The following is a 22,390-nucleotide window of genomic DNA, read 5'->3' on the forward strand; positions in this document are numbered from 1 at the left end:
CTTGTTGTTGTTTTTTTTTATTTCACAGAATTGAAATGATTCAAACTGTGCATGATGTTAGAAGGAGAGGTTATGCAATATCTTGAGACCTTTGCACAGTGGCCCAAAGCACTGACTGGGAAGACACGTTTAGTAATGATCTGATATTAGATTAATAGGATTAACAAATGGAGGTTATTCCAGAAATTAATTATTAATTTGATGATGAATGCAACTAATTTCTCAATAGCTTGTTTGGACAAGTTTCCTTTAAAATAAAGACACGACACAGTTTTGTTCATAGTGTGTTCTGCACGATCAGCCTTCATCATGGCTTTCAATGCGCTGTGTATTTGGAAAGGGCTAATTTTAGTTTCTTTCCTCTTCCTTTCTGTCCATGGACAAGCCTCAGGGCCGTAAGTACCTTTAAAAGATAAATGTTTAGTTATATCTACATATAAATATTTCGTTAAACTAAAGCGATATTTTTTGTAAATGTTGCACTTGAATAGGATCCTTAAAATGCTGAAAGTTTTCTCAACTATACAATGCAATAATTTAATTTTAAAATAAAAATACTATATAAGCAAACATGGGAACTGCTTAAACTGAAGTGCAGAAAGTTCTAGAATATGTATTGGAATACAAAAGTGGTATAACTGTGGACAAGCAAATCTCTTTATGCTATGATATCTCTCATCAGGTCTTTCATGGTGACGTTTCCTGCAGTCATCGAGTCGGGATCTGAAGCTAAATTGTGTGCAAGTCTTCTCAAACCCAATGAAAGCCTTTCCATTAACATTTATCTGGTTGATGGTGATCAGACCACTTTAATGCTGCAGGAGAAAGCTGAGGAAGAGTTTCACCGCTGCTTTAACATTCAGGTTAGCCAGAAGGAAATGTGCATTCACACATCATTGAACATTTTAGTCAAGATTTAAAATAACCTATCACCCAACAGACACCTCTGGTAGAAGCAGAATCAGTGCAGGCAGTGAAAGTGGAACTTCAGGGGAAGAACTTCAAGATGACTGAAGTGAGGAAAGTCGTGTTCAGACGTTATAACCATTTGACTTTAATCCAGACTGATAAACCCATCTATATTCCAGGACAGACAGGTGAGCTGTTCATTTTTAAGATTTAAAGTTCAGTGAATAGTGAGGCTGTTTAGTTTGTTTCACACTGCTGATGGTGTTTTAATGGGATGTCATTAGTGAAAGAGCATTAGCACTGTGCGGCACAATAGATATAGCCCACAGTAGCCACACCCCAAACCACTGGGCTGTTCCATTCTGCTTGGTTTTATTTGCATCTGATAGTACTAAGTATATAAAGCTTATTAACCAAAACTATCTTTAATTGTCAAATATATCACAAAAACTGTTTTATAAATTTACTCCTTAAATGAACAACTACTCTATATCGAAACTTTAAAATGTGTGGTCTGCTCACATGTTTACTTGTACTACATATGAGTTATTTTGGAAATGACATTGTTTTCTAGTTATACTATGTAATCTATCTGGTATTTATGGAGCAAGTACATTTAATTTAGTCAGTGTTTCTTTAGTCAAATTGAATTCATTCATTTTCAAATTTTTTAGATTGAAATTCAATTTTTTTTCCCACATTTCTTAGTTCCTCTAATTTTGCACTGCATCTCAGAAATGAAAAGTTGAGAAGTTTGTAATCTTATGTTATAACATATCACTCATTTCACAGTGAATTTCAGAGTTGTCACCATGGATAGAAATTTCGTACCCTTTGATCAGAAGGTATGTATCTACCCATATAAAAAAAAAAAAAAAAAAAAAAATATATATATATATATATATATATATATATAATAATGATTTTTTTTGTTTGTTTGTATGTTTTTAGTACAGTACAGTCGTGCTGGAGGTAAGCACATGGTACCCATCTTTTACAGCCATTGGTGTCATGCACAACAAAAATTTGATGGAATTTGCATTTCACATGTTTGTTGTACTTGCAGTTATTAAATATTCAGTAATTACAGATTATTAATAATGGTCAGGCTCTACAGTAGATGACTAAAGCTGAGCTATATCGGCACTGTGTTCTTTGGGATCAAACAGGACAATCAGAATAACAGGATTGGTCAGTGGAAAGATGTTTCCTCAACAAGGTGGATAATGCAGCTTTCTCATGAGTTGAACCCAGAGGCCCGCCAAGGCATTTATAAACTAAAGGCTTATATTGGTGAACGGGCGATCACACATTATTTTGAGGTGAAGAAGTATGGTAAGTGACAATATCACAGAACGTTTTTGCATCGTTAAATCTTACCCATAACCTTTTTAATTGATTCCATGGTATTGCTTTCCAGTTTTACCCAAGTTTGAAATGACCATGAAAGCTCCAAAAGAAATAACGTTTGGTGATAGTGAGATGAATATGGAGGTTTGTGGAAAGTAAGTGAAGGTTTTTTTCTGTTTTACTGCATTAAAATTCTAAAATACTATTAAAAAACATTTTATTTTTTATTATATATTATGTACTTTATAGATACACATTTGGTAAACCAGTGGCTGGTAAAGCAAGAGTGGAAGTTTGTCGGGAGCATTTGAGATACATTTCTCAAACAGACTTGATTTCACCATGTTTGGTTGAAACTACTGAGGTGTTTGACTGCATTATTTTATATTATACTGCATTATTTTGTTTTAAATATATGAAAACATTTTCATCATAGTTTTTGTATTGGATGTTTTTAATGGATATGTTTGTGCTCTATCTGCAGATGAATGCAATGGGTTGTGCCCCCTTTACTTTGGACACATCAATCTTTTTTAACTCTAAAAATGAGAGATTTCTAAAAGAACAACTTACTTTAAAAGTGAATGTAACAGAAGAAGGAACAGGTAAAAGATCCAAGCAGAACTTCGAAAAACTATATTTATGTTAATATTAATTTTAACAGTAATTTTAAACAATTACATTGAATTGTTTGTTTGTTTTCTCAGAAAACACCATGGACAAATCTGAAACTATAAGTCTGACATATGAATTTGGTAAAGCTATGTTTAGTGAGCTACCCAAAAGTTATGAGCATGGGTCAGTTATACAGGGAAAGGTATGTTTTATTTCTTTTTACATTAAAAGTGAGCTGTATTGAAATATAGTCTGATTTAAAAAAAAAATGTTTTCCTGTTGAACAGATCAAAATTGTGAATTTAAATGGAGCACCTCTTCAAAACAAAGATGTTTATCTTTTGGAGGGTAAACTGTGGTCCTCAAAATTGCTCTTAAATCTCACTACAGACAGTGATGGACTGGCCAGTTTCTCTCTTAATACATCTAGTCTTTCTGAAAGTGATATTAAACTAATGGTATGATAATATTCGTGCACCCAGTGTTTGATCAACTGATGTCTTTGGTAATTGAAAATAACTCAACATTCTTTGTTATTCAGGCAAGTGCATATCCAAAGTTCCAATATCAAAGCTTTAAAAAGCCTTACTTCTCTACAGAAGAAAAAACAATTCAGCTTCTCCGACCCGACACTCTATACACCCCAACATTAAGTGAACTGATTATAGAAGATATTGAGCAACCATTAAAGTGTGATGCTGAGTTTACAGTGACCATCAAGTATTATTTTGTTGGAGAGACTGTTCAAGACTTCAAAACTGACATCGTCTATATAGTGAGTACAATTGCTGCATGTCCACCGGCTATCTACAGTATTACAATGATGCTTTCCTCTGAGATTTTCAGTTTGTCATTGGAGTGTCATCTGTCTGTTTCAGGTCTTGTCCAGAGGAGTGATTGTTCATCATGGATATGAGAAGGTTGAAGTCAAGTCTTCTAATGGAGCAGCAAGTGGCACAATGTCATTCAAACTGTCTGTTGGTGCAGATCTAGCTCCTGCAGTGCAGATTCTGGCCTACTGTGTTCTGCCCAGTGAAAATGTTGTTGCTGGTAGCAGAGATTTCATGACTGAGAATTGTTTAAAAAACGAGGTACACAAAGGTTTCTTTAAACCTCATTTTAACACAACAAAATGGCTCAATTTTCATCACAGCAACACTAAAACGACTGGCTCTACTGTTGTCTTCACAGGTTTCTCTGCAGTTTTCTCCTGCTAAAGCAGTTCCTGGTGAGAAAAACACTCTCCAGCTCTCAGCTCAGCCTGGTTCACTGTGCGGCCTCAGTGCTGTAGATCAGAGCATCCTGATCCTGAAGCCAGGAAAACGTTTAGATGCTGACAAGGTTTAATTGTATACCTCACATGGCTAAAATGAAAATCTAATGTTAAAAAGCTGTCTACATTACAAAAGATTAATATTTCCAATAACAAGTTTTTAGTAATTTAATAATTGGTAAATGTTTTTTTTAATCTCATCACAGATCTTTAAACTGCTGCCAGTGCGGTCAGTTTCTGGTTATCCTTACAATGCCGTGGATACACCGGAGTGCCTGGAAGTTAGACCTCGTCGTGCTGTGTCACTAGACCGTGTTTATGACAGCTTGTTGGTAACAAACTGCTCATTAAATTGTTGACGTTACTTATAAAGAGAAGAAAGTAGGATATAATGCAAAAAAGATAAACATAGTATTACACCATTCTCAAGAAATATACATTTTAATTTACTTTGTTTTTCAATTTCCATTCAGTTTCATTTCATGTCATTTATTGCTGTTTGACAGAACGTGGGATTGAAAATGGCAACAAATTTGCATGTGAGACAACCCCATTGTCTGACACTCTATGGTGTAACTTATCGAAGAGGTTTTAACTTGGGTACGTCTACTTGAAATTTGTAATATGATTAATGTTTTGTTGTTCCATATAGACCTAAATTGGAGAAAATGTTTAAGGAATCCCGAAATCATGTCACCGGAATATCACTTTGCTGTTGTTGAAATAGCAGTTTTTTAGTGTTAGCAGCTGATGTCTAAAATGGATTCAGATGGATAAACAAACAAAAGGTTTTGTAGATGAGTAAATGCATAAATAGGGAATGATGGGGGAATTTACTAGAATCAGTTCAAACCTGTTTTTTGCACACGTGCATTAGTAATTTATTTGAATTTTCAGAGAGGACGTATTCTGTAAAGGAAAGTTCTGCTCAACCACCTGTGGAGACAGTTCGTACCTTTTTCCCAGAAACATGGATTTGGCAGCTCACTGAAGTGGGGTATGTAAATGCCATAAAGACCATATATTCAAGGATATACTTAACAGACTTTGTAAGAGGCACATTACGAGGAAAGACAGGATAAGAGAAGACTTTATTTTATACCCAAGGGAAATGTACATTACAGTAGCATAGACAATAAAACACACACACACACACACAAAATAAAATGAAGAAAAATCTAACTTAAGCATACTAAAATACATATATAAAAAACACTTAAGAAAAGTACATCAATAACGACTGAATATACAAAACAAACATCATGAATACTGCTATTCACCGAAAAGTACTGTACTTCTATATAAAAAAAAAAAAAAAAAAAAAAAAAAAACATTTTCTGAACATGGATAAATAACTGGGTAAAACGGGTCTTATTAGAGTGCCAGAACCCAGGCTCAGTGCTAAGATATGCTGAAATCATCTCTGGTAGCGCTGAGTTATCAGTTTGATACACCTTTTCTGTGATTCCACCAGTCCAGGAGACGTCAGCAAAGAAAGTTGCTGATGCAACTACATCAGCAGAATTTCACAAAAATTCCATAGTACATTACATGCCACCAAAGTTAATCAATCTCATGAACAGTTGAAGGTGACTTTGGCCCTTCCTGTAAAAAAACACTAATGTTAAATGACCAGTCCAATTTATTGTTTTTGTTAACACCCAGATACTTGTACACGTCTACCATCTCAATGTCCAGCCCCTGGAAGTTTAAGAAGTGAAGTGAGGAAGTGAAGTGACATTCAGCCAAGTATGGTGACCCATACTCAGAATTTGTGCTCTGCATTTAACCCATCAGAAATGCACACACACAGAGCAGTGAACACACACACACACTGTGAGCACACACCCGGAGCAGTGGGCAGCCATATTATGCTGCGGCGCCCGGGGAGCAGTTGGGGGTTCGATGCCTTGCTCAAGGGCACCTAAGTCGAGGTATTGAAGGTGGAGAGAGAACTGTACATGCACTCCCCCCACCCACAATTCCTGCCGGCCCGGGACTCGAACTCACAACCTTTCGATTGGGAGTCCGACTTGAATAACCATTAGGCCATGACTCCCCTTAAGTTTTCCAGTTTACTCTGCATTTTACTATACTGTGCTGCACAACAGGGACTCTGGATCAGCTCAGGTTCCTGTGACAGTTCCTGACACCATCACCTCTTGGGAGACGGAGGCCTTCTGTCTGTCCTCCAAAGGTCTGGGTCTGGCTCCTCCTGCTCAGCTGACAGTTTTCCAGCCCTTCTTCCTGGAGCTCTCTCTGCCTTACTCCATCATCCGTGGGGAGATCTTTGAGCTGAAGGCTACTGTCTTTAACTATCTGTCCAAGTGCATCATGGTGAGACTTCAGACTCAGTCTTATCCAATCATATCAAATATGCCACTAATCATGTGTGTTTGATTGACAGGTTAAAGTGACTCCAGCTCCTTCCTCAGACTACACTCTCAAAGCCTTCTCTGAGGAACAGTATTCATCCTGTCTGTGTGCTAATGGAAGAAAAACCTTTACATGGATCCTCACTCCTTCTGTTCTTGGTGAGTTTTCCAGTCTGAATCATTGTTTCTCGGTGTTTGTGTATGTTTGTATCTTCACAACATGTCTTGTGTTGTAGGAGTCTTGAATATTACAGTCAGTGCAGAGGCTGAGTCGTCCCAGACTGTGTGTGACAATGAGATTGTGAGCGTGCCAGAGAGAGGACGCATTGACACAGTCACACGAAGTCTGCTTGTACAGGTCAGCGCACGTCAAACGGCTCTCAGACGTCATTTCTTCATGATCCTAATGCTGCTCATGTCAGTATGATGTGTCGATGTTACTGTTTTATGCTGCAGGCTGAAGGAACTGAGAAGACAGAGACCTACAGCTGGTTACTGTGTCCAAAGGGTTTGTCTGCAGACAATATTTAGCATTATAGTGTTTCTCTGCTGATCACTGATGTGTTTCTGTCTCTCTGGTTCATAGGTGACAGTCTCACAGAGGAAGTGGATCTGAATCTTCCTAAAGATGTGATAGAGGGATCAGCCAGATCCTCTGTTTCAGTCATTGGTAACATTTTCATACACAGGCAGAAATTAGTAAATTGGTAAGGAAATTAGAACATATGCAAGCAGAAACTGGATTTCTAAAATGTAGTGTTACTTTTGTGTTTGGTTTTTAGGGGACATATTGGGTCGTGCACTGACAAATCTTCACGGATTACTACGAATGCCGTACGGCTGTGGAGAACAAAATATGGCTATTCTTTCTCCCAATATTTACATTCTGCAGTATCTGGAAAACACAGAGCAGCTCACTTCAGCCATCAGAGAGAGAGCCACCGGCTTCCTTAAGAGTGGTGAGAGAAATCAATCATCTCAAGAAAATACTGAGAAATGAACTCACAATACATTAGATTTCAGAAAAACTTGATGAACCCAAACATTTAATCGCTGTCAAACTCAACAGGATATCAGAGACAACTGAACTACAGACATTACAGTGGTGCATACAGCACATTTGGAAACGGAGATGAAAATACATGGTAATAAGGGTTTGCTCTTATTTTTATCAAAGCAAATAAGTTCATTTAAATTAATAAACCCAGGCATCCTGTATAAAATATTATATAGTCTGTCTTCCATATTTTTTAAATTGAGTTGATTTTGAGTTATCATTTGAGTTACATTATAGGAACTAATTATTAAATTAATACACCACCAGGTTGACTGCTTTTGTCCTGAGGTCTTTTGGCAAAGCACAGAAATACATATTTATTGATCCACAAATTATTCAGAGTGCAAAGAAATGGTTAATAAGCAGATGGGATTCAGACGGCTGTTTTATCCAACAGGGAAGACTGTTCAACAACAGAATGAAGGTGTGCTATTTGTTTCTCAATGTTTGCTGTGATCAGTACACACCAGGTCTGGTAATAAATGTAAAATTTGTCTTTATTTCTATTTAACCTCTGTTCCAGGGTGGAGTGAATGATAATGTGACCATGACGGCCTACATTACTGCATCACTTCTTGAACTAGAAACTCCAGTCACAGTAAGTTCATCTACAGGAAACACAGTATAATCTCATAGTAAAATTACTCACAGCGGCTGTTTCTCTGTTTCTTTCAGGATCCTGTCATCACTAGAGGTTTGTCATGTTGTAAGTCCGTCATTGAAGATGTCAAAAACACTTACACCACTGCTCTGCTCGCCTATGCCTTCAGTCTGGCTAATGACACACACACTCAACAGCAGCTTTTCAAGAAACTAAACGAAACTGCTATTTCAGATGGTAAGAGATTTGTTTTCAATGAATTTCTGTTGTTTTCAACAACTATACTTGTTTTTTTTTTTCATTCTCATTGGGTCCATGTCCTTTTCCATGTGTCCTAAAGGGTCTCATCTCCACTGGTCTCAGTCTGCATCTGCTGATGACTCTGATTCCCTGGCAGTGGAGATCAGCTCATATGTGCTGCTAGCTGTTCTCTCTGCTGATTCACTCACTTCAGCTGATCTGGGCTTTGCTAACAGGATTGTCAGCTGGCTTGTGAAGCAGCAGAATGCCTATGGAGGATTCTCCTCCACACAGGTGACTCAAGCTACTCAAATCAAACACTTGATTGCTGAATAATGGGTAAAAGACACATTACTGAACACATTTATTTCTCAGGACACAGTGGTGGCTCTTCAGGCTCTGTCTTTGTACGCTACCAAAGTGTTCAGCTCTGACGGCTCCAGCACAGTGACTGTACAGTCAGCAGCAGACACTCACCACTTTGATGTCAATCAGGACAATAAGTTACTGTACCAGGAGAAGCAGCTGCAGGACGTCCCAGCCAAATACAGCATTGAAGTGAATGGCTCAGCCTGTGTGTCTGTGCAGGTCTGTAGAGCGTTCAGCTTCGCTCCCTTTTTCTCTTTCCTCTCTTAGCTTTTGTGGTTATTGTAATGTGAAATGGTTTAAAATGTTTTTTTTGTTTGTGTTAAATCTATCAGGTGGCTCAGTTCTACAACATTCCCACTCATACTGAAGCTAAAACACTGAGCATTGATGCTAAGATTGAGGAAGATTGCAAGAAAACCTTTGGACAATACCTACTGTTAAATTTAACTGTGAAGTAAGATCAGTAACTTTATGCTGTAAAAAAATTATTATGGTTATGGCTATATTTTATTCAACAAACTCTGGCTATGGTTCATATTTTCCCTTTTCCAGATATAATGGTCAACAGGCAAAATCTAACATGGTCATTGTGGATATTAAACTCTTATCAGGATTCACAGCTGATACATCAATGGTGCGTTTGACTGTAAAATGATTAATTATTAGATTTGCTGTACTGATTCACTGTACCACAAATCTAATAATGGAATATATTGTCTGGTTCAGTTCTGGGTATGTGACAAATAATACATTTCTTATTTTTTTAAAATCACTTTTCCCACCAAGCTTGAACTTCAACGCCTTCCACCAACATCACTTGTGGAGCGGCTCGATTCTAAGGATGATCATGTCATTGTGTATCTTAAAGAGGTGAGAATAGAGACACATTCATATGATAATTTCAGTGATTCATTCACATTTGATCTAATGTTAAATCTTAAATATCCATGATCCTGTTTAACATCCTGCAGGTTCAACAAAATATTCCAGTAAATCTCCAGATACAATTGAAACAGATTCTTTCAGTGAGGAATCTCAAACCAGCTGTGATTAAAATCTATGATTACTACCAAACAAGTAAGATTTGATGTGCCATTTTCTCTGTTATTATTATGCAATTCAAAAGTATACATTGCTATTAAGATAATTTCTGTATCAATATTTCCCTCAGGTGATCAGTCACAGATCGAGTACTCGTCCCAGTGTGAATGAAGTGTCATGCTTCACTTCTGCAGTTGGATGACGTTTAATTCTCACTCATCTCACTCACTCTCACTCACTCATTTTTTTTTCTTATACTTTTTTTTTCTTATTGTAAAAAATACATGCAAATACTAGTACTCTCTTGTCAGCAGAATAACTGGTGTACTTTTCTTTAACATCACTGACAAAAAGACCCAGAAATAAAGATTAAAAAATATATTGATGATCTTATATTTATGTGAACATTTCTCTCATTTTATTTGCACAGATTAAGAGACAAATTAAATTTTCCTTACTCAATCAGTTAAAATAATATGATTGCTCATATCACTTTTCTTTCTTGCATGCAATACGTTTACAACACAATGAACTATACAGACTTGGGTAACCCAGTATTTCTACACTGCAACTAGCACTAGGTAAAGTAAAATGTATACTTTAATGCTTTATGAACATATTTATTTGTGTCTTCATCATACTTCACATGAACATTCAGCAGCCATAGTTATGCCAAATGTAATTGTTGTCATAAATAAGAGTTAGAAAATTAAGTATTAGGCTAGCAATGATATTGAAATAGCACATTTAATAAGTAATGGCATTTAAAAACGGGGGGGGGGGGGTAAATCAAAATAATTATAATAAAAATTATTCAAAATGTATTAATACTATTTAGAATAATAATTAAAAAAAGAGGATACATACAGTGGAATCAGTCATAGCACAGTGCTCATTCATTAAATGCATAGCTATATGCACAGATGTGTTGTGAGTCTGGATCTGAATGATCTCTTCTGGAAGCTGGATCCAGCTATGTGTGGCATAATCACTAAAAGCAAACTCCCCTTGTTTTTAGTGAACCCTTGGTATTTCTAAATGACCTGTTCCTAATGATCTAAAAATCCAAGATGGCGGCATGTATGGTCTGATGTGTGTTTGTCCTCTTATCTATACTCATTTGTTTGCTTTTATGCTCATATATGGAGTAAAAATTTTAGCAGATTCTATGATTGAGCTCTTTGGTTTTTAGATAAAATAATTTTTATTGAATTATGGACTACTTTGCTGCAGAAAAGCTTCCATCTCCAGGCTCTTCTTGGATCCTGAGGCCCTGTTAGCCTCTCTAGGCCTTAGCAGCCCAGCTACCATTTCTAGGCTCCAGGCCCTAGCAGCCTAGCTACCATCTTCCTTCTCTAGCCCAGCTCCAGCCCAGCTATCATCTCTAGGCTCCAGGCCCTAGCAGCCCAGTTTCCATCTTCAGGCTTTATTTGGATCCTGAGGCTTCGTTAGCCTCTCCAGGCCCTATAGCCCAGCTACCGTCTCTAGGCTCTGTTTGGATCCTGAGGCCCTGCTAGCCTTTCCAGGCTTTACTTGGATCTTGAGGTTCTGCTAGCTTCTCTAGGCCCTAGCAGCCCAGCTAACATCTCCAGGCTCTGCGTGGATCCTGAGGCCCTGTCAGCTCCTCCTGGTTTTGCTAACATCTTCTGCTAACATGGCTTTTCTCTTAATGCTGCTTTGTTCATTGTTTGTGCAGAATCTAAGATCAAGTGATTTATACTGGGTGAGTACATCTTACAACATTTGTGGCTCTTTGGACATAGCCTATGGATTTAACTGTTCAGCCTTCATTCCCCTCAAATGCCAAAAGAGTTGGCAGAGGACTTAAATGCAGCCTGGTTGCTACCCAGGGATATTCTTCAGCTTCAAAATCTTTTGATCTTAAATGACTATTTTGCATTTGATGGCATACATTACTGGGACTCTCATTTTAAAAACTCTACAGATTCTTCATATACTGATGGTAAACAGAGATGGTTAATATTTTTATTGCTGCTTTTATCTGGCAATGTGCAGCCAAATCCAGGCCCTGAGTTGCAGTGTATTCCATTGCCATCTGATGTGAAATCCATGTCTGGTTTGAGTGTAATTCACCTTAATGTTCGCAGTTTGTTACCCAAAATGGATCTGCTTAGAATTTGGGTGAATTTAACAGATGCAGATATTGTTGTGTCTGAAACCTGGCTGACAAAATCAATCACTGATATGGATATTGGAATGGGTGGTTATAACGTGTTTCGTGCTGACAGACCAAGGAAGGGTGGTGGGGTTGCTATTTATGTCAAATCTAAATTTAATGTGAAGTTAGTCTATTCAGAATCAATCGTTAAGCAGCTGGAATTTTTGGCAGTGAAGGTGGAGTTGGCCAAGGGCCCTTATGTTACTGTTGTTTGGTGTTATAGGCCTCCTTCTGCCCTGAGTCCTGCATTGCAGACTCTTATTCAACTCTTATCCAGATCGGACTACTCCGAAATTATTTTAGCAGGTGATCTAAACTGGGACTGGCTGAAACCTTGTTCAGATGAATTTAAGTCATTTTGGGATTCTGTCAATTTTACACAGTTAATCAATTCTCCCACTCGTTTAAATCTTAAGTGCCATGAGAAATCCACCTTAATTGATTTAATTTTGACTAATGTCCCACACAAATTTTCTGCTGTTGGTGTTTTTTGCAATGACCTAAATGACCACTGTGTTGTTGCTGCTGTAAGGAATACTAAGATGCCTAAATGTAAACCTTGCGTAATATGTAAGAGGAATCTCAAAAATTTTTATGAACAGGGCTTTTGCCATGATTTGTTTAATTGTGATTGGAGTAGAATAGAGCTGATTCCCAATGTGGAGTCAGTCTGGATCTTTTTCCGGGATAGTTTTTTGCAAGTAATAAATAGACACGCCCCACTAAAGAGATTCAGAGTTAAGGGGCGGGACAATCCCTGGTATTCCTCTGAGCTTGGAGATATTCTTCATGACCGCAATTTAGCTTGGGCCAAAGCAAGAAAAACGGGCTCTTCGTCTGATTGGCTTGTTTTTAGGCAGTTAAGAAATAAATGTTCTTCTTTTATTAAGAAAGCAAAATCTGACTTTTATCTGTCAGCCACTACTAATACCTTAAATGATCCCAGAAAATTTTGGAAGGCTATAAAATTACTTTCTTTAAACAAAGATAGTATTAATGTTCCTTCTTTTACTATGAAAGAATCTGTAGTAGTTCATGACAAGCTTGAGATATTGAACCATTTTAATGAGCATTTTATTCAGTCTGGTTCTTTGTTTGACACTGCTTGTCCTTACACTGTGACATCTTGTAGAGATGTACCAGTCTCTACAAGTGTCTTCAATCTCACTCCATTCTTAGTGGCTGACGTTCAAAAAGCCCTAAAAGGGCTGGCTCCTGAAAAACCTCCAGGACCTGATCTTATAGAGCCCTACTTCTTAAAAATAGCTGCTGATTGTGTAGCACAGCCTCTAACGTATCTTTTTAATCTTACTTTAGAGAGCAATACTATTCCCAAAATATGGAAATCTGCATTTGTTTGTCCATTATTGAAAGGGGGTGACCCGTCAAATTTAAATAATTAGAGGCCAATTTCTAATTTGTCTGTTTTGGCCAAAACGCTTGAATCCCTGGTGAGTGATCAGATGAAAGATTCCTTGCATGTACAGGACATTTTATCCCCAGTTCAGTCAGGTTTTAGAAAAAAACATAGTACTATCACAGCTGCAATGAAGGTGATAAATGACATCTCTGTTGCTCGTGACAAGAAGCAACACTGTGCATCACTTTTTATTGATTTGTCAAAAGCTTTTGACACGGTTGATCATGATGTTTTAAAGATTAGGCTTCTTAATTCGGGGTTTTCAGGGAATACTGTCTCTTGGTTCTCAAACTATCTTAGTGACAGAACCCAGTGCATTAAGTATGATGGTGTTCAATCTGGTATCTTACCAATCCTTAAAGGGGTTCCACAAGGCTCTGTGTTAGGCCCTCTTTTATTTACTATTTATATAAATAACCTTAGTCAGCATGTGTCTGATGCAAACTTTCATTTTTATGCAGATGACACAGTTATTTACTGTTGTGCACCCTCTCTTAAACAAGCCATTGCACATTTACAGAATGCCTTCACTGTGGTCCAAAACACGTTGCTACAGCTGAAACTTGTGCTCAATGCAGAAAAACCAAATGTATGCTCTTCACGGGCCCTCGGAATAGACCACTGAATGTTCCCTCAGTGATTACTCTTGACGGACGTGAAATACAGACTGTTACAACTTATAAGTATCTTGGTATTGTTATTGATGATTGCCTATCATTTAAGCCTCATGTTCACTGTCTAGTGAGAAAGTTGAGGCTAAAATTGGGTTTTTACTTTCGAAATAAGCTGTGTTTTTCTTTTAATGTTAAAAAACGGTTAGTGGCATCCACTTTTTATCTGTGCTGGACTATGGTGATATATTATATATGCATTCATCTGCTCAATGCCTTCAAATGATTGACGCAGCCTATCATGCATCGCTGAGATTTATCACTAATTGTAAAGCTCGCAGCCACCACTGTGAGCTGTACTCTCGTGTAGGGTGGTCTGCTCTGGCCACACGGAGGCTTTGTCATTGGTACACATTTATATATAAGGCTATTCTTGGTGTGCTTCCATCCTATTTATGTTCACTTCTTATGAAAAAAAGTGATGGTCATTACTCTCTCCGTTCTCAGGCTGTTGTCTTGCTTTCTGTCCCACATGTCAGTACTGAGCTGGGTAAAAAGGCCTTTGTTTATTCTGCTCCCTTTACATGGAATTTGCTGCAGAACAACTTAAAACTTAGTAAATTGATTCCTTTGAGTGTTTTTAAGTTAAGAATGAGATCTTTTGAGTTGGACTCCCTCACATGTCAATGTTTTTAATTGAGATTTCATTGTAAGTGCATAATTGGCTTTCAAACTGTTTCTATTAATTTATTTGTCTTTATTTTCATGTTTTTTGTGTGTCTTTGTACGTATGTAATGATGTGATGTAATTCAGCTGCCTATCTTGGCCAGGTCTCCCTTGCAAAAGAGATTTTTAATCTCAATGGGCTTCTCCTGGTTAAATAAAGGATAAAAAAAATAAAAATAAAAATAAAATGATCTGTCTATTGATTTATATTCAGTAACCACAACTGCAATGCAAGCCATTGAGTGATCTATAAACAAATAATACTACTTTATAATCAATCTTAAATGTAACTGGAAGCCAATGTAGAGACCTGAGGACTGGTGTGATATTCTCCAATTTTCTAATTCTAGTCAGAATGAATCTTTAGCATGTAAATATATATTAATTTCATAAGACAGTTCTACAGAACACAATTTTTTTTATTTTTGCTGTTATAGGCTAGTGCAATTCCATAGATTTGACAGAGGTTTTAAAGGGGTCATATGATGCATTTTGAAAGATCATTATTTTGTGTATTTGGTGTAACAGAATATGCTGACATGCTTTAATGTTCAAAAAACACATTATTTTTCAAATGCTCTATGCCTTGCCTCTCTCAAACACGTAGTTTTCTACAAAGTCCCTCTTTCCGACAAGTGCAATTAATAAAGTTGTCCTTGACGCTTTAATTAATTAATTTCCACATGGAATTGATGTTGATGGTGTTGAAATTATTCAGCCAAGTGATGATATCTCAGATCATTATTTAGTTCTGTGCAAAATTCATATAGCCAAAATTGTAAATTCTACTTCTTGTTACAAGTATGGAAGAACCATCACTTCTAACACAAAAGACTGCTTTTTAAGTTATCTTCCTGATGTAACCAAATTCCTTAGCATATCCAAAACCTCAGAACAACTTGATGATGTAACAGAAACTATGGACTCTCTCTTTTCTAGCACTTTAAATAAAGTTGCTCCTTTACGCTTAAGGAAGGTTAAGGAAAACAGTTTGACACCATGGTATAATGAGCATACTCGCACCCTAAAGAGAGCAGCCCGAAAAATGGAGCGCAGCTGGAGGAAAACAAAACTAGAGGTATTTCGTATTGCTTGGCGGGAAAGTAACATAACCTACAGAAAAGCATTAAAAACTGCTAGATCCGATTACTTTTCTTCTCTTTTAGAAGAAAACAAACATAACCCCAGGTATTTATTCAATACAGTGGCTAAATTAACGAAAAATAAAGCCTCAACAAGTGTTGACATTTCCCAACACCACAGCAGTAATGACTTTATGAACTACTTTACTTCTAAAATCGATACTATTAGAGATAAAATTGCAACCATTCAGCCGTCAGCTACAGTATCACATCAGACAGTGCACTATAGACCCCCTGAGGAACAGTTCCACTCATTCTCTACCAAAGGAGAGGAAGAATTGTATAAACTTGTTAAATCATCTAAACCAACAACATGTATGTTAGACCCTATACCATCTAAGCTCTAAGCTCCTAAAAGAGGTGCTTCCAGAAGTCATAGATCCTCTTCTGACTATTATTAATTCCTCATTGTCATTAGGATATGTCCCCAAAACCTTCAAACTGGCTGTTATTAAGCCTCTCATCAAAAAACCACAACTTGACCCCAAAGAACTAGTTAATTATAGACCAATCTCGAATCTCCCTTTTCTGTCCAAGATACTAGAAAAGGTGGTATCCTCTCAATTATATTCCTTCTTAGAGAAAAATGGTATATGTGAGGATTTCCAGTCAGGATTTAGACCGTATCTTAGTACTGAGACTGCTCTCCTTAGAGTTACAAATGATCTGCTCTTATCATCTGATCGTGGGTGTATCTCTCTATTAGTTTTATTGGATCTTAGTGCTGCGTTTGACACAATTGACCACAACATTCTTTTGCATAGACTTGAACACTTTGTTGGCATCAGTGGAAGTGCATTAGCATGGTTTAAATCGTACTTATATGACCGCCATCAGTTCGTAGCAGTGAATGAAGATGTATCCTATTGATCACAAGTGCAGTATGGAGTACCTCAAGGCTCAGTACTAGGGCCGCTACTCTTCACGCTTTATATGTTACCCTTGGGAGATATCATCAGGAAACATGGTGTTAGCTTTCAATGTTATGCTGATGATACTCAGCTCTATATTTCTTCGCAGCCCGGTGAAACACACCAATTTGAAAAACGAATGGATTGCATAGTCGATATAAAAAACTGGATGACGAGTAATTTTTTACTGCTAAATTCTGAAAAAACAGAGGTGTTAATTATAGGACCTAAAAACTCAGCTTGTAATAACCTAGAACACTGTCTAAGACTTGATGGTTGCTCTGTCAATTCTTCGTCATCAGTTAGGAACCTAGGTGTGCTATTTGATCGCAAATCTTTCCTTAGAAAGCCACGTTTCTAGCATTTGTAAAACTGCATTTTTCCATCTCAAAAATATATCTAAATTACGGCCTATGCTCTCAATGTCAAATGCAGAAATGTTAATCCATGCATTTATGACCTCAAGGTTAGATTATTGTAATGCTTTATTGGGTGGTTGTTCTGCATGCTTAGTAAACAAACTACAGCTAGTCCAAAATGCAGCAGCAAGAGTTCTTATTAGAACCAGGAAGTATGACCATATTAGCCCGGTCCTGTCAACACTGCACTGGCTCCCTATCAAGCATCGCATAGATTTTAAAATATTGCTTATTACTTATAAAGCCCTGAATGGTTTAGCACCTCAGTATTTGAATGAGCTCCTTTTACATTATAATCCTCTACGTCCGCTACGTTCTCAAAACTCAGGCAATTTGATAATACCTAGAATATCAAAATCAACTGCAGGCGGTAGATCCTTTTCCTATTTGGCGCCCAAACTCTGGAATAACCTACCTAACATTGTTCGGGAGGCAGACACACTCTTGCAGTTTAAATCTAGATTAAAGACCCATCTCTTTAACCTGGCATACACATAACATACTAATATGCTTTTATTATCCAAATCCGTTAAAGGATTTTTAGGCTGCATTAATTAGGTAAACCGGAACCGGAAACACTTCCCATAACACCCTATGTACTTGCTACATCATTAGAAGAATGGCATCTACGCTAATATTTGTCTGTTTCTCTCTTGTTCCGAGGTCACCGTGGCCACCAGATCCAGTCTGTGTCCAGATCAGAGGGTCACTGCAGTCACCCGGATCCAGTACGTATCCATACCAGATGCTGGATCATCACCTAGAAAGGACCTATACATCCCTGAAAGACAGCGGAGACCAGGACAACTAGAGCCCCAGATACAGATCCCCTGTAAAGACCTTGTCTCAGAGGAGCACCAGGACAAGACCACAGGAAACAGATGATTCTTCTGCACAATCTGACTTTGCTGCAGCCTGGAATTGAACTACTGGTTTCGTCTGGTCAGAGGAGAACTGGCCCCCCAACTGAGCCTGGTTTCTCCCAAGGTTTTTTTCTCCATTCTGTCACCGATGGAGTTTCGGTTCCTTGCCGCTGTCGCCTCTGGCTTGCTTAGTTGGGGACACTTCATCTACAGCGATATCGTTGACTTGATTGCAAATAAATGCACAGACACTATTTAACTGAACAGAGATGACATAACTGAATCCAATGATGAACTGCCTTTAACTATCATTTTTGCATTATTGACACTGTTTTCCTAATGAATGTTGTTCAGTTGCTTTGACGCAATGTATTTTGTTTAAAGCGCTATATAAATAAAGTTGACTTTGACTTGAAAATGTCCTTATTTTTACCATTAGTTCAAGAGTTCATGCTTACATATAATTGGCTGAGACATGGTATGCGTATTTGGCGTGCTGTCCAGAGAAGGGTGCTCCGAGCTTGGGAATGGCCCGAACCTAGAGTATCCCCCCTTCCCTGTCTATTTATAAAGTGAACTCGAAGTGAGGAGATTGGGTGGAGGAGGGATGCTGATAAACCGTCAATGGATAGAGGTAAGTCAGCGATATTTATAGTATGGTATTGATTACTTGATTGTGGTACACCTGTGTTGATTAGGCTAAGTATCTGACGCGCTTCTCCCAAATCTTGTTAATAAAACATCATTTCAAGCATGAAAGGGGAACAGAGTGGTGTGACTGACACAGCAAAGAAGCTCTTATGTGTTTGCAGTACACAAGACATGGACGGTTAAGACAGCTGACTCGATTGTGTGAACCTGTCTCTCTCTCTCGCTCTCTCTCTCTCTCTCTCTCACACACACACACACACACACACACATGACACACAAAACCCCGCATTTGAACATTCAATAGCAAATACTTAACCTAATAACAAAACATACTTGCATACACTCACCTAAAGGATTATTAGGAACAAGTTTAATTTCTCGTTTGACGTTCATTAAACGTTTACAAAGAATGCTGTGAAAAGGGAAAAACATCCAGTATGCGGCAGTCTTGTGGGCGAAAATACCTTGTTGAAGAATTTGGCGTAAACAGAATGAGAACATGGATCCATCATGCCTTGTTACCATTGTGCAGGCTGTTGGTGGTGGTGTAATGGTGTGGGGGATGTTTTCTTGGCACATTTTAGGCCCCTTAGTGCGCCGATTGGGCATCGTTTAAATGCCACGGCCTACCTGAGCATTGTGAAAGTGATGTGACATTCAGCCAAGTATGGTGACCCATACTCACAATTCGTGCTCTGCATTTAACCCATCCAAAGTGCACACACACAGCAGTGAACAGCCACCCACCCAGAGCAGTAGGTAGCCATCTATGCTGCGGCGCCCGGAGAGCAGTTGGGGGTTCAGTGCCTTGCTCAAGTGCACCAAGTCATGGTATTACCGGTCTGGGACTCGAACCCACAACAATTGCAGGTAGTTCATAAATAAGGTGTGGTATTTTGCACTCAAATTGCAAAACTGCGTATTGGATTTAAACCTTTTTGATTTAGATTTTGTCTTTGATCCTGTTTGGAATTTTTGCAAACCTCCATATACTGGTTAAATATTGATACTTTTCAATTGATCTTTCATGGTGACATTTCGTGCAGTGATCGAGTCAGGATCTGGGTCAAAACTGTGTGCAAGTCTTCTCAAGGCCTATCTATATTCCAGGACAGACAGGAGAGCTGTGAATGTTTAAAAGGTAAACCTCAAGTAAATAACGCTGGTGTCATTGACATCTAAATCCTGATGACAACTGATGTACCACATACATTAAAGGAGACCTATTATGCCACTTTTCACAATATGTAAAGTCTCTGATGTCCCCAGAGTGTGCATGTGAAGTTTTAACTCAAAATACCTTACTGATCATGTTTTTTATAGCTGCTTAAAATTGCTACTTTTAGGGAATGAAGCAAAACGTACCATTTTCATGTCTTTCCCTTTAAATGAAAAAGAGCTGCTTCTCCGGGCAAGAGGGCAGGAGCTTCAAGAGCTCAAGCTCTGGCAATATGGTGCTAGCCTTTGCAAATAAACACTTCACTATTAGTACAAGCCTGTTATCTTTACATAAAAAGCACTAGGTTTAAAAGTCAATACTGTATCTGATTGTACTGTGCATAAAAAATTCATTTTATGACTTAGACGAGAGCACGGCGTGATAAAAATCAGCATGATTAAAAAAAAAGAAAACATTGCATGCTATTACAAACTTTATAAGCCCCACTTATGATTATGAACTCGACTAATTGCAGCGGTTGACTTCATATTGCTTTTATATGCAATTTTAACTCTGACATGATCATTGTGGTAGCATGTGAAGTCACAAAGCAGTCCGGTATAATAGATTTGAGTAGACATAAACATATTTAGGTAGAGTTGATGGACCATTTTCTTCAAAAACAAAATGTATCCATCTCATCTTTAGTGGCTCAGATTTCTGGAGTAAATGGAGAGAGCTACGTGGATTCATACATCTAGCTACAGAACACCTAAAGGGTTTGGGAGACATTCTCATCAGTGCTGCAATGGCAGACTGTATACAACTCACTATGAACTCACTCAGGGTGGTTCTATGTTATAACGGCAGTGTCTGTCAACTTTTGTGGCCGGGGCTTGTGGCTAATCTGATGTCACATTAACACAACGCTGAAAAACAGGTCGATGGGAGACACTGCTTATTACTTATGGGCATTAAAAAAAGGAGTGGGTGGATTTTTAGCATTATAGGGTGTTTGTGTACAGTACACACACTGCCAACACAAATTTATGTCCAAACAACATGTGAAAGTGAATTTTGCATAATAGGTCCCCTTTAAGTATGCTAAAGCATGTTATCATTGTGCAATGAACTGATGTAGAAGCATAGGTCAATGATGACCAATGTGCAAAAACTAGCAGATGTAATTAAGTAAACAGTTCAATGGATTTGTAAACAGAAAAGAGGAGCAGACGTCAGAAAGCAGGTAGGATTTTCAGCCTAAATACTGCAATTTCAAAAAACATGATATAAATCAGTAACAATATTAGGCCTAATTATTTTAATACAATATCTAGAGGTATTGTGGATCTGTGATAAATCCTTCATGGCTGTCAGGAATTCCTGATTCTAACAGGACAATTGGGGCAAAGTGGTAAAATGACGCTCAAAGGCACGTTCACACTGAAGCAGAATACAGCTCTACTGTATATTTGAGTAATATGGTACATTCACACAGCCTACATTCAGTTATTTACGAGAGTGAGAACTGCATTCTGGCTATATTCAAGCAGCAGCAGAAAACGGTTGTCAGTCCTGTATTTGAGACCTTATACAGTTACATTCACGCACAATTTTGTTATTTATGGGCATGACAACCACATTCTGTAACCACACCCGTAATTTTTCAGGATTCACAAACGCATTCTCGGAAAGCTCATGCTGTGTAAATGGAACAGGACTGGACAGCTGGTCTGTTACATCATACAGTGCAAAAGAGCTGCTCTGCTCCACAAACGTGCATTTACATTGTGTTGTGTCTTTTTATGTTTGGTTTCAGCAACTTATAGTGAAGGAGAAATGAGCGGTGTCATCTGAAAGTTTTATATGTAGTCTACGGAGCCACAACCGTCATTTTTGAGTTCTGCACTACATACAATTAACAATATGAGGTTAAAAGATACACACAACAGTACAGGCAGTAAAGAACTAACCAAACAATATAAAGCCAATAAAATATAACAGAAAGTAAACGCATAAAATAACATAAAAGCTACCCTAAAAAAAGTACGTTTTAAGTGACAATTTAAAAACACTAAGGGATTCTGCATACCTAATCTTAGAGGGCAGGGCATTCCACTATTTAGGAGCCAGAAAAGAGAAAGCCTGATCACCCATAGTTTTTAGCCAAGTTGTTTGAACAGTTAAAAGACCAGCTTCAGAAGAGCGTAGAGCATGTATAGGGATGTAGGGGGTTAAAAGCTTGCACAAATATCGAGGAGCCAAATTATTCAAGGTCTTATAAGTAAGCATGAGAATTTTAAAATTAATACGAAAACTAACAGGAAGCCAGTGCAATTTTTCCAGGAAAGGTGTGATGTGCTCCCTTGCACACTGGTCTTAGTCAGAATTCTAGCTGCTGAATTCCAGCAAAATTATTACAATAATCAATATGAGAAAAAAACTAAAGTATTGATTAACTTTTCAGCTACAGAAAAA

The 22,390-nt window shown here is 37.8% G+C and overlaps 1 protein-coding gene across 1 annotated transcript; it reads left to right on the plus strand.

The window, feature by feature from the left end:
• Positions 1–205: 205 nt before the first annotated feature.
• Positions 206–10,036, plus strand: LOC132108040 (alpha-2-macroglobulin-like). Its single transcript, XM_059514497.1, has 34 exons — positions 206–395; positions 683–863; positions 941–1,097; positions 1,702–1,754; positions 1,861–1,881; positions 2,079–2,244; positions 2,330–2,414; positions 2,509–2,623; positions 2,744–2,864; positions 2,967–3,076; positions 3,162–3,332; positions 3,416–3,649; positions 3,753–3,965; positions 4,066–4,215; positions 4,354–4,479; positions 4,654–4,747; positions 5,045–5,144; positions 6,259–6,484; positions 6,555–6,681; positions 6,759–6,880; positions 6,979–7,030; positions 7,109–7,192; positions 7,305–7,481; positions 7,592–7,667; positions 7,847–8,003; positions 8,103–8,177; positions 8,255–8,417; positions 8,521–8,714; positions 8,796–9,008; positions 9,122–9,243; positions 9,342–9,423; positions 9,576–9,659; positions 9,761–9,866; positions 9,961–10,036. The coding sequence occupies exons 1-34, from the start codon at positions 310–312 to the stop codon at positions 9,999–10,001; spliced, it is 4,284 nt and encodes a 1,427-aa protein (XP_059370480.1). The 5' UTR covers positions 206–309; the 3' UTR covers positions 10,002–10,036.
• The last annotated feature ends 12,354 nt before the right edge of the window (positions 10,037–22,390 follow it).

Source organism: Carassius carassius, chromosome 28 (genome assembly GCF_963082965.1).
Source record: "Carassius carassius chromosome 28, fCarCar2.1, whole genome shotgun sequence".
NCBI lineage: Eukaryota > Metazoa > Chordata > Actinopteri > Cypriniformes > Cyprinidae > Carassius > Carassius carassius.